The following is a 13,570-nucleotide window of genomic DNA, read 5'->3' as shown; positions in this document are numbered from 1 at the left end:
CCTCTTCGGTCAAGAGGTTGTAGAAAAATGCTTTTAAAACTCTCTAACGATCAGCTGAGTGGCCTGATCGTCAGAGGCTTTTCTTTTCTTTTGCAGGCAAAAGAAAAATGCTTTTAAAAGAAAAGAAAAGCCTCTGACGGATCAGGCAACGCAGCTGGGATCGTCAGAAACTTTTAAAAGCATTTTTTTACAACCTCTTCGGCCGAAGAGGTTGTAGAAAAAATGCTTTTAAAAGTAACAAAAAAAAAAAAGTTGGCCACGCCCATCCAGTCACGTTACACCACCACCGCCACCAAGCCACGCCCACAGAACCGGTAGTAACAAATTTTACATTTCACCACTGGTAACAACGGTTGTTAAGCAAATCCGGCTTCCCTGTGGACTTTGCTCGTCAGGAGGTGGCCAAAGGGGATCACGTGACCCCGGGACACTGCAACAGCCCTCATCAATATGAGCTAGTTGCCAAGTGTCCGAATTTTGATCATGTGACCATTGGGATGCTGCGACGGTCATAAGTGTGAAAAACGGTCATAAGTCATTTTTATGTTCAGGGCTGTTGTAACTTTGAATACCACTGAATTATTCAATGGAACGGTTGTAAGTCAAGGACTAAGTGGATCACTTTGGCACGAGATAGCTCAAGCGCTAATACTAGATCATTACATGGAAGACGAATGGATTGGCATAGCTTGACCTAAGCTGATTTGACTGGCTTGATTTATTTATTTATTTATTTATTATTTAAATTTTTATACCGCCCTTCTCCCGAAGGACTCAGGGCGGTTCACAGCCAGATAAAAAATACACAATAATACAATATAAATACGATTAAAATACAATTAAAAAACTTATTAAATTGGCCAAGATTAAAAATTTAGAATAAAAACCCATTTAAAACCCATAAATTTAAAAACTAACCCAGTCCAGCGCAGATGAATAAGTGAGTTTTAAGCTCGCGACGAAAGGTTCGGAGGTCCGGAAGTTGACGAAGTCCTGGGGGGAGTTCGTTCCAGAGGGCGGGAGCCCCCACAGAGAAGGCCCTTCCCCTGGGCGTCGCCAGACGACACTGTCGCGCCGACGGCACCCTGAGGAGTCCCTCTCTGTGAGAGCACACGGGTCGGTGAGAGGTATTCGGTAGCAGCAGGTGGTCCCGTAAATAGCCCGGCCCTATGCCATGGAGCGCTTTGAAGACGTTCACCAACACCTTGAAGCGCACCGTTAAAATAACGGTCCCATCTTCCTGTTCTTGACTTTGCAGGGAGAATGAGGTACTCAAAGTCCAGCTAAAGAAATACGTCGGGGCTGTCCAGATGTTGAAAAGAGAAGGTCAAACCATGGACGGTGAGTCGGACTCTCCATTCCTAGGAATAGAATCTCCCTCTTTCACTGGCTTCCAAAAAGCCAAGCCAATGGGGGAAGCTCAACCAGATTCAATCAATGACACCAACACGAAAGTCATACAATCAAGCACTCTTCACTTAACAACCAGAAAACTCTGGGATGGGTGGTTCTCCTCCTCCTCCTCTTCCTCCTCCTCCTCCTCCTCCTCCTCCTCCTCCTCCTTTTTGCCATTGTCTATCCACTGCAGGATGAAGGGCTGTTTTGCATGTTTCCAATCGATTTATCCCAAAGGTGCTTTTTCAAGAGGCCAGTTGACTTTCTGATTTTTCTTTGCTTCTCATCTAAGAAACATCTTCAGCTCTGACTGGATGGTGGGGAATGGAAGGACATCCAGTCAGAGCTGAAGAAGCTTCCTGGATGAGAAGCAAAACATCTTCAAAGAAAAACCAGAAAGTCTACTTGCCTCTTGAAAAAAGCACCTTTGGGAAAACCTTGACCTGGATGATGGAGAATATCTATAGACATTTCCAACCAATACAGTCCTGAGTTTTCTTTTGCCAGCTAGGCCTGTAATACTTGCTGATGTCATATAGCTCCATTTTGTTTTGTGGATGCTTTTATCAGGTGGGATCAGTGGTGGAATTCAATTTTTTTTTTACTATCGGTTCTGTGGCTGTGGCTTGGTGGGCATGGTGTGGCTTGATGGGCATGGCTTGGTGGGCATGGCGGGAAGGATATTGCAAAATCCCCATTCCCACCCCACTCTGGGGCCAGCCAGAGGTGGTATTTGCCGGTTCTCCAAACTACTCAAAATTTCCGCTACCGGTTCTCCAGAACCTGCCAGAACCTGCTGAATAGCACCCCTGGGTAGGATCCATTCTAGGACTGCCTTGGTCCACCTGCCATCAGTTCTTCTTGCTATGTGACCAGCCCGTTCCTTTCCATCTCCATTCTTTTAGTCTCTTGATGATAATTGTATACTTCGAGTTGGGCTGATTATGTCCCATGAAGTCAGTGTTGACTCTTAGCAACCACATAAGTTGATTTTTTTCTAAGTAGATCCTTGGCCAGCCTGGTCCTTTGGGTCTCCCCACTCATCCATTCATCACGGATGTAACTGAGTTCATCCACCTTGTGGCTGGTTGTTCTCTCCTCTTTCTTTCCACCTTTCCCATCATTATAGACTACTGTATTCAAGGGAGTCGGGTCTCATTATTATGCATCCAATGTGTGATCATTTGAGCCTCATTATTTGTGTCCCATGAAATCTCCTGGTGGATTTATTGGATGATCCATTTGTTTTATTCTTAGCTGTCCATGATACCCTCAAGAGTTCTTTGCAACGCCAGTGTTGAAAAGTGTCAGTTTCTACTGATACATTTATTCACAGAACATAGAATGTAGACTAATAGGGTTGGAAGGGACCTTAGAGATCTTCTAGTCCAACCCCCTGCTCGAGCGGGAGACCCTATACAATCCTGGACAAATGGCTGTCCGGTCTTTTCTTGAAAACCTCCAATGATGGAGCATCTACAACCCATGATGTCATTGTTTAATGACCCCATAATCCCTTGGCGGGGTGGAGTCAGAGTTTACAGGCAGTAGTTTACTGGAGTTTACTGGCCGGATGTCCTCCCTGTCACCAATGCGGAGTTTTGCAGCAGATACTGTTCTGTTTCCCTCCCCCAATACTCCCAACAAAGAGTCAGTCAAAGGCCTTCTTTTCTAGTTTATTTACACCAATAAATGTTCTGGCCACGTCTACCCATGCGCCTGCCAAGTCTCTGGAGATAACTAGGAAATTATAGATAAGGCCAGAGTTACTCACGAATATATTCCTCCCTCCATTGATACAGTTTGCCCGCGCAAATTCACTGCTTTGTCTACGACAAAAAGCCAGGAAGTTCCGCCTCCTGCTTTTATAGCCTCTGTGAGTGTCACTCCGTGACTCATCATTCTTTGACTTTGTCCCAACGCCTCCTCTGCTGCACGCGCCGGTCACATCTTCGCAGTCTTGCATCAAGCCAAGATTGTTCTTGGGGCGTTGCCAAATCAGAAGAAGGCTCGGGGGAATCAGGCCTTGCCGGCCCCTCCTCCTCCCTTTGGGTGGGTGCCAGGGAGGGAGAGGGCCCAGGAGAAGCAGGCCTTGCCAGGTCTTCTTCCTCACTTTCTGAATCATCCGAGTCCAGGAGTCCGAGTCCAGGAACCTGGGTCACAACAGATACATTCCCATGGTGTCCAGAGTAAGAAATATCTGCATCTACCTAGGATCGAACTCACATTGTGAGGCGAGAGCTCCACCTCTAGGCCACCACACCACGCATATCTACATCCCATAATGAACCTTATATGTTGCTGAATAAGGAAAAGCCTTTTTAGTGAGGGCTTGCAAATATTAGAAACAATGGTGAATACCCTTTTAGCAAATTTATAGGATCATTTCCGCCCTCATTCCAAACATTTAATTATCCTGATAACCCAATAAAACCACATTTTTTTTCCTCCTCCTCCAAGTTTATTTTCACTTAGAAATAATTTAAAGTGGGACTGAGCGCCACATTGAATAACTAGGTGACTGACAGAAGGAAGTACGCTTGTTTAAAAACTAATATAATATTAGTTTAATAACTCATTTTCTTGTTGGAGGAAATTTAATCCTTTGACAAGCAGTTTTAAAAAATCCTTTTATTTCACTTCCAGTGCTTAAGCTATAGAAACAATTTTCTATTGGCATTCACAGCTGGAGTCTTCCAGCCGGAGACTTTGCTGAGCTCCTGCAGGAATTAAAAGACTTAATTTCTGTTTGGGGAAACAGTGAAAATCAATATAGACCCGCTTCTTAAAAGTATTACTGTGTCATTTTTTCCCCCAAGCAAGGATTAACTAAATATGTATACCAAGCTTCTTGGTGTCTTTGTCTCTCCAAATGTACTTACAAAACGAAACTTTCCCTCTCCCCCAACTCTCCGTTACGGGAAAAATCCTCTTTTGAAAGTTTTTATTGGATATTTGCAAACAGGAAAGCAGAGATTCTCAGGGATTTCTGCAAAAGTTGGTTCTGGTTCAGTGGTGGGATTCAGCCGGTTCGCATCACTTTGGGAGAACTGGTTGTTAACTTTCTGACCAGTTTGGTAAACTGGTTATTAGAAGGAATCATTAGGGCAGAGAACCGGTTGTTAAATTACTTGAATCTCACCACTGTTCTGGTTTAATATTAGATAACATCAGAGTGATATTCAGCCAGTTCGGACCAGTTCACTCGAACCGATAGTGCAGTGGTAGTCAACCTGGTCCCTACCGCCCACTAGTGGGCGTTCCAGCTTTCATGGTGGGCGGTAGGAGTTTTGTCTGATCCTGAAGCACTTTCCTTTTTTTTTTTATTTAATTGACTTTTTAAAAAATTTTCATCGCATTATTTAAAAACATTTTCATTAGGTTTTCATAAAATTCCCCGTGACAATTTAAATTTCTGAAAATATACTATTTGTATCGCCCGCACATGAGTTTAGTTCACGTTACGTAAGTGAAACTAAATGGCGCTATAGTGCGACCGCAAACAAAAGAGCCTCGTCCCAGAATAGCTCGCGCATCTCCCCCCACACCACCCAGCTGTAACAGAGAAGCAGAGCTGGTAGCCGGCGCCCCCCCGTCAAACCCAATCCACGATGCACGAGAGGCATGCGCAGATGAGGATACATGGCGCATTACTGTGGAACCAGTGGGCAGTTAGAAAATTTTACTACTAACAGAGATACAAAAGTGGGCGGTAGGTATAAAAAGGTTGACTACCCCTGCGATAGTGGATCGCAGGTAGGCCCACTCACCTGCCCCAGCTCTGTGCCATCCTATTTAGGCACGTTTTCAAGACCAGTGTCGTGTCCCACTCCTCCGCTGACGGCCGGGTCAGGGAAATCCGAATCAGGCGTGCCTCTGCAGCTCTGCCAAAGTCCTAGCAAAGTTCTCAAGGCAGGCAGGAGACCAGAAAGTGATTTCAGCAAGATAAGTTCGACTTTGCCTGATTCAGAGAATGCCAGAAAGCAGATCCTTTATATAGGCCATGGGGTGTGGCTCCATGACTCAGCACTTATCCAGGCCTGCCCCTCCCTTCCTTCTGTTGATGCCGCTTATCAATTCTCCTGAAGCGAGGGTCACTCCAGTCTGCAGCTGTTGGTAATTGACCTTCCTCAGGCTCACATGCTGTGGGGGAGGGGGAGGGGTCTAGTTGCTCCGTTTGCCTGGGCATGGAGCCAGGGCTGGGGGCTGGAGGCGCTTCTTCTTCCTCAGCCTGTCTGGGCATGGAGCCAGGGCTGGGGCTGGGAGGCATACTAGGACATTCCTCAGCGTTCGGAAGCAGATAAGACGGGCCCGGCTGCGGGGAAAGCGGACGAGGCACAACAACCGGGTGCAAGCAATGAAGGTGTGTGCGCAAGGAAAGCACATGCGCAGAACATCGGATGTATGCACAGAAGGTGCGCGTGTGTGAAGCGAGCATGCGTGGTGAAGCGGTGGTAACAATATCTGAAACCCACCGCTGGATAACGTGCTCAGGGTTCTCTTAGCCTTAGGTGCAACCCTCCGCTTAGGCAGGAAACCCTACACCACTTCAGACAAATGGTTGTCCAATCTCTTCTTAAAAACTTCCAGTGTTGGAGCATTCACAAATACTCCAGAACCTGTCAGAACCTGCTGGATTTCACCCCTGGTAAAATCCCATGACAATTAGTTTGTACATTTTACTTTCCATTGGAATGAATGTGCCGTGTGCTCACTTTGCCTGTAATGGGATTTAAGCATGACTCAATTTCTCTAAATTTAGGACAGTCAGATGTGATATCTGAGCTCCTTTCAGCCCGATTGCTGTTAGTTGAGGTCAGTGAGTTTCGACAGAATAGGGAAATAAATCCCCGGCGCAGTTGGGATTTTTATGTGTGGGTTTTTCTTTTTTTCCTTTCCTCCGGCGACCATCTAAAAAATTGAAAGAGAAGAGATTAAAAGCAGATTATTTAACACTTTAAATTGCATTTTTTTTAAAAAAACTCTCCACTTTTTTGTGGCAAGTTAAGTGCAGTGACCTCCTTTTTTTGTCATTTAAAACACACGGCGGGTTTCTGGAGCACACATTTCTGAAGTTGAACGTTGATAAGAGCAATCTTGTCTCACAACCAAATGTTGTGGACTATTGAGCAGAGTACCCTTTGAAATTACGCACGAAAGCGACTGAGAATGATTGTGGACAATAACGGTTAACATACAAACAAACTGGGTGTTGATAATATTTTGCTTTTAGGGAAAAAGCAAAATTATAGTCCAAAAACAATCCAGATCATACACATATAAAGTCAGTCCAGGGGTATTTTTCAAATATCAAGTCTTCTTACCAATCGTAGAAAAACACAAGAAACCAGATCTTCTTTAGTTTCATTCAGGAACAAAGTTCAATACAAAACAGTCAGTAAATATTAAAGAAGCAGTAAATAGCCATGATCAAGCAATGATCATGCATAGAGCTCAAATATAGAGTTACAGCATATCAGCAGGTAACAATGGTGTAGTCCACACAAACCATAATTCAACTCTGGTGGTTCAACAGACTAAGCAGTCTGCTATTAACACAGCTGCTTGCAATTACTGCAAGTTTAAGTCCCACCAGGCCCAAGGTTGACTCAGCCTTCCATCCTTTATAAGGTAGGTAAAATGAGGACCCAGATTGTTGGGGGCAATAAAAGTTGACTTTGTATATAATATACAAATGGATGAAGACTATTGCTTAACACAATGTAAGCCGCCCTGAGTCTTCGGAGAAGGGCGGGATATAAATTCAAATTAAAAAAAAAACTTTCCTTAAGTACATTGGCTACAGAGCTCAGCCAATCAGGATGCATGATGATGCAACAAAGTTTTTAAAGCTACATAATGCTTTTAACTACAAACATACAATGTTGGTTTATATATTTCCTGGCCAACCAGTTGGGCAATAACAATTTCCTAACAAACGTCATGTTTGTCTGTGGTACAAGGGTGAACAAAAATACGCTAAATTCCTGGGCAATCTTTCCGTGACCTACCGATAATTTATGGACCATAATTTTGGGGTAACTGAAGTGATTTTTATTCCCTTGGGTCTGCAGGGATTTGATTAAGTTCTCCATGAAGGCCGAAATACAGGTGTTCAACCGTTTCATTATGCTGGCTTGTATTAAAAAAAAAATTATACACGAAGAGGATATTTTTAAGCTGCCTATAATATGAGAAATTATCCTTCATTAGACGCTGGCTGGTTTTTTGGTGGTTTTTTTTTTTTTTGATTCGTATAATTACGGCAGGGGAAAACCTTGGCTGCTGCATTCTGCTGTGTTAGAATTATATGTAAACAAAGGCACAATAACCAGAGAAATTGAGTGGGATGGTCAGATTTTATAGAAAGGGGGGAAAAAGAGAGAGAGAGAGAGAGAGGAGGTGGCAACAGAATGATTGCAAAACCTTTCTAAAAATGAGTGGCTTTGCACCCTGCTTTTTAGTTGCCTTTTCCCAGCTGTGGACTAAATTTCCACTGCAGATACTAAAAATAAACTTGAGAACTGTGTGTGTTTTATGCTGCATATGTGATTCAAAAATACCGTTCCTTTTTTAAAATATTCGGGGCGGGTTTCTGTGAGGGACACATCTGGATGCAGGGATGCGATCAACTGCCGCTGAGCAAGGCTCAACAAAGTTTTGCTTCTTTTGGGTTGGCATATGAATCAGCCCAGTCAAAAAAGCAAAAAAAAAAAAGAAAAGAAAAGAAAGAAAAGACCCCTGGAAAAGAGTCCAAAGTTGTGGTGGGATGTGGGGCGGAGTGGGATAGCCCAAGGAGCTAGCAGCCTGGAAACTTTCGTATGCACGAAAAGAGCCTAGGTGGACGCTCCCTAATTTTTCAGATCTAACGGAAGAGCAGGCCAAGCTGGGAAGGTGGACTTAAATGTGTTATTAGCTTAGAGTCCGTGCATTGCCACAGGAGACCCAAGTCCAGCAAGCTGGGTTGGTGGAGTTAAACATCTCATCAGTTTAGAGTCCTTGCACTTCCCCAAGAGACCCAAGTCGAGTTCCCTTGAATTCTGTTGACTCTTATCTAGCACCAATTTAAACGTAAAGGTTCCCCTTGCACTTATGTGCTAGTCGTTCCCGACTCTAGGGGGCGGTGCTCATCTCCGTTTCAAAGCCGAAGAGCCAGCGCTGTCCGAAGATGCCTCCGTGGTCATGTGGCCGGCATGACTCAATGCTAAAGGCGCACGGAACGCTGTTCCCTTCCCACCAAAGGTGGTCCCTATTTTTCTATTTGCATTTTATCCATGCTTTCGAACTACTAGGTTGGCAGAAGCTGGGACAAGTCACGGGAGCTCATCCCGTTATGCAGCACTAGGGATTCGAACCGCTGAACTGCCGACCTGTCTATCGACAAGCTCAGTGTCTTAGCCCTTGAGCCACCGCATCCCTTAGCACCAATTTAGTCCTGACCTTTAGTTGATCTAGATTCTTATCTATAGGCTTCAGTAAATCATGTATGCTGCAGCTTTATGTATGACCCCGATTCCTTGCACCTAACACACAGGATGTGACTAATAGTAAAGGAAAGGAGAATGTTTGTAGCTCAGGGTTGAAATAAGGGGTCCTTGGTACTCTCTGAGCTTGGTGGTTTTCCTGCAGATATTTCATTACCTAAACTAGGTAACGTCCCTAATTTTTATCTAGATATTACCTAGTTTAGACTAGAATAGAATAACAGAGTTGGAAGGGACCTTGGAGGTCTTCTAGTCCAACCCCCTGCTTAGGCAGGAAACCCTACACCACTTCAGACAAATGGTTATCCAACCTCTTCTTAAAAACTTCCAGTGTTGGAGCATTTACAACTTCTGGAGGCAAGTTGTTCCACTGATGGATTGTTCTAACTGTCAGGAAATTTCTCCTTAGTTGCTTCTCTCTTTGATTAGTTTCCACCCATTGCTTCTTTTCCTGCCCTCAGGTGCTTTGAAGAATAGCTTGACTCCCTCTTCTTTGTGGCAGCCCCTGAGATACTGGAAGACTGCTATCATATCTCCCCTAGTCCTTCTTTTCATTAAACTAGGCATACCCAGTTTCTGCAACCGTTCTTCATATGTTTCAGCCTCCAGTCCCCTAATCATCTTGGTTGCTCTTCTCTGCACTCTTTCTAGAGTCTCCACATCTTTTTTATATTGTGGCGACCAAAACTGGATGGAGCATTCCAAGTGTGGCCTTACCAAGGCATTATAAAGTGGTACTAACACTTCACGTGATCTTGATTCTATCCCTCTGTTTATGCAGGCTAGAACTGGGTGGGCTTTTTTGGCAGCTGCTGCAACACGGCTGGCTCATATTTAAATGGTTGTCCACTAAGACTCCAAGATCCCTCTCACAGTGACTACTATTGAGCAAGGTACCACCTACACTGTACCTGCACATTTTGTTTTTCTTGCCTAGATGTAGAACCACCGCTGAATTTCATTTTGTTAGATAGCGCCCAATGTTCAAGCCTGTCAAGATAGTTTGGTTGATTAACCATCTGCAAGAAAGCCACCAAACTCAGGGAGCACCAAGGACCTAATATATGCCTAATAGTTATGCAGATTGGGCTTTAGTCTGGAAAGATTAACGTCAGATGCAAGGAGGACAAGAGGAGTGACTCAGTATAGTTTCTCTATTGTTGCTCACCTATAGGTTGAAATCTACAGTCTGAAAGTACAAGTCTCCCGCCGTCTCTTTTTATAGCCTGGTAAATTAAGACCGGTCCCTTTCTATGTTTCTTTCTCTGTCTGTTACGCAGCTGCAGGCTCCCACAACCCTTATGTGAATGTTGCCTAGGTAGCATTTGTTCCTTTTGTCTTTCAAGGTCATTCCCACATACCATTACAGAAACATCCTCTTGGATGTTGAATTGAAAGTCAATAGAGCAGTTTTTCTGGGTTTTTTATTTTATTTTATTTCCTAAGTTCTTGTAGATATACAGATAATGTGTTTTGACTCTGTCAGCTAGCCTCATCCTTTTGATTGTCCTTCAGAATGCTAGACCCATCGGCGTAGAGTTTTTCATTAGCGGCCCTTCTCCATCAAAAATTAGTAGCTGATCGGTAATTAATTAATGAGTAGCATTTGCTGACTAATCAGTTAGATAATCCTTATGATTTATATTGATATATTGACCATCAATTGTGTTGTAAATGTTGTACCTTGATGAACGTATCTTTTCTTTTCTGAGACCATATGCACCAAAGACAAATTCCTTGTGTGTCCAATCACACTTGGCCAATAAAAATTCTATTCTATTCTATTCTATTCTATTTTATTCTATTCTATTCTATTCTATTCTATTTATGTACACTGAGAGTGTATGCACAAGACAAATTCCTTGTGTGTCCAATCACACTTGGCCAATAAAACATTCTATTCTATTCTATTCTATTCTATTCCTATTCTACTCTACTCTACTCCTATTTGTATTCTATTCCTATTCTATTCTATTCTAATTAGCATCTTTTTTCTCCTCCTGCATTATTGAAAGACGAAGAGAATTTAAGATATCATGATTCTGGGACTTAATATGGAGGCAGGAAGTGTCTCAGCATAACATGGATTGTTATGAGATCTCTTCATTCACAAACATTGTAAGAATTCTAGAACCAATATATATTTTTTCTATCCCTGTTAAATATATATATATATATATATATATATATATATATATATATATATATATATATATATATATATATATATATAAAAAAATCTTTAAACACTCCCAAAGGGGCTTTTTCAAGAGGCAACTGGGCTTTCTGGTTTTTCTTTGAAGACGTTTCGCTTCTCATCCGAGAAGCTTCTTCAGCTTCTTGAAAAAAGCGCCTTTGGGACAACCTTGACTTTGATGAGAATCTCCATAGACATCTTTAAAGACTGAAAACTATTAAAACAATGACAAACATTAAAACGTCTAGCCATCTAACCATCTTCTCCTCTGCCCTCCCCTTCTCCTTTTTTGCCTTCAATCTTTCCCAACATGAGAGTCTTCTCCAAGAAGTCCACTCTTTGCATGTACATGTCGTTGTTAGTTGTGAAGTTGTGTCCGACCCATCGTGACCCCATAGACAACGTTCCTCCAGGCCTTCCTGTCCTCTACCATCCCCTGGAGCCCATTTAAGCTCACACCGACTGCTTCAGTGACTCCATCCAGCCACCTCGTTCTCTGCCGTCCCCTTCTTGTTTTGCCCTCCATCGTTCCCAGCATGAGGCTCTTCTCCAGGGAGTCCTTCCTTCTCCTTAGGTGGCCAAAGGATTTGAGTTTCTGTTGTGTCTCGCCCGCTTTCACCGCAGCCGGGGCCTTCTTATCTGCTTCCGAACGCTGAGGAATGTCCTAGTATGCCTCCCGGCCCCAGCCCTGGCTCCATGCCCAGACAGGCTGAGGAGGAAGAAGTACCTCCAGCCCCCAGCTCTGGCTCCATGCCCAGGCAAATGGAGCAACTAGACCCCTCCCCCTCCCCCACAGCATGTGAGCCTGAGGAAGGTCAATTACCAACAGCTGCAGACTGGAGTGACCCTCGCTTCAGAAGAATTGATAGGCGGCGGTGACAGAAGGAAGGGAGGGGCAGGCCTGGATAAGTGCTGAGTCATGGAGCCACACCCCATGGCCTATATAAAGGATCTGCTTTCTGGCATTCTCTGAGTCAGGCAAAGTAACATATCTTGCTGAAGTCACTTTCTGGTCTCCTGCCTGCCTTGAGAACTTTGCTAGGACTTTGGCAGAGCTGCAGAGGCACGCCTGATTCGGATTTCCCTGACCCGGCCGTCAGCGGAGGAGTGGGACACGATAGTTTCCTCTTCAGGATCTGGTCTTCTAAAGAGCAGTCAGGGTTGATCTCCTCTAGGACTGACCGGTTGGATCGCCTTGCAGTCCACGGGACTCGCAGGAGTCCTCTCCAGCACCAGAGTTCAAAGGCCTCAATTCTTTGGCGCTCAGCCTTCCTTATGGTCCAACTTTCACAGCCATCCATTGCAACTGGGAAAACCATAGCATGTACGTATCTAGTTTCAAATAGTTTTACCGGTCGCACCTTCCCTACAACAACAATTTTGTTAAAGTAGGATGGGCCGAGAAAGAATGATTGGTCCTAGAATCTTCAAGGAGGTTTCAATGGATGAAGGTAGACCAGATCCTTCATCATTCCCCTCTATCTGGATGCAGTTTTGAGATCCTGGTGAAGAAACGTCCACTAAATGCATCTGTAAACATATCGCCAGAGCTTTCCACAACTCTTGGTTCTTTTTTCTTTTTTTGTTTCAAGTTTTTTATTTTGTTTTATATATATGTTTCAATGCATGAACAGTGTGGCACCTGGGTGTCATACATTCTAATACAAATAAAACTAGTAGAATTAATCATGGCAATTACGTTCAACCAACGTATATATTTCTAATACTAATAATACACATTTATATTAAGTTGTAATAATTGAATAATGGGTCATTATTCAATTATTCCATGTTTTCTCTTGTTATTGCTTTTATTTTATTATATAAAAGTGTATACACTAATATTCCCCCTTTCTCTTATTTCTATCTCTTATTCTAACTTTTAATCATGTCGCCTTTTATTAAAAGACATTTTCTTTCTATCCTACCTAACGTCTAGTCATGTCACCTACCTAAGAAAAGAAAGGAAAGAGAGAGAAAAAGTAAGGCAAATCAGAACAAAAAAAAAGAGAAATCATCTATCCAATCGTCTCTTGCCCGCTTCAATACTTTAATTGCTATGCTTTTTTTCCCGAATTGCCTCCCATATTCTTCTCTTGGATCTTTATCTCTGTGTCATGTCCCACTCCTCCGCTGACGGCCGGGTCAGGGAAATCCGAATCAGGCTTGCCTCTGCAGCTCTGCCCAAAGTCCTAGCAAAGTCCTCAGAGCAGGCAGGAGACCAGTAAGTGACTTCAGCAAGATATGTTTAGACTTTGCCTGACTCAGAGAATGCCAGAAAGCAGATCCTTTATATAGGCCATGGGGTGTGGCTCCATGACTCAGCACTCATTAAGGCCTGCCCCTCCCTTCCTTCTGTTGCCTCCGCCTCTCCAATCTTCTGATGCGAGGGTCACTCCAATCAGCTGTTGTTGGGAGTAAACCCTCCTCAGGCTCACCTGCTGTGGAGGAGGGGGAGGGGTCTAGCTGCTCCGTTTGCCTGGGCATGGAGTCA

At 43.7% G+C, this 13,570-nt stretch overlaps 1 protein-coding gene across 2 annotated transcripts in view; it reads left to right on the top strand.

Annotated features, from left to right (window-relative positions):
* SNX29 (sorting nexin 29) overlaps positions 1-13,570 on the top strand; it is a 179,820-nt gene that overhangs the window by 39,436 nt on the left and 126,814 nt on the right. For both annotated transcript variants that reach the window (XM_058156920.1, XM_058156919.1), the window contains exon 14: positions 1,259-1,341. In XM_058156920.1, the coding sequence (XP_058012903.1) occupies positions 1,259-1,341 (83 nt within the window). The remainder of the gene's footprint in view (positions 1-1,258; positions 1,342-13,570) is intronic.

The sequence above is a fragment of the Ahaetulla prasina genome, chromosome 14 (genome assembly GCF_028640845.1).
Source record: "Ahaetulla prasina isolate Xishuangbanna chromosome 14, ASM2864084v1, whole genome shotgun sequence".
In the NCBI taxonomy this organism is placed as follows: Eukaryota; Metazoa; Chordata; class Lepidosauria; order Squamata; family Colubridae; genus Ahaetulla; species Ahaetulla prasina.
This window is presented reverse-complemented; position numbering and strand designations above follow the sequence as displayed.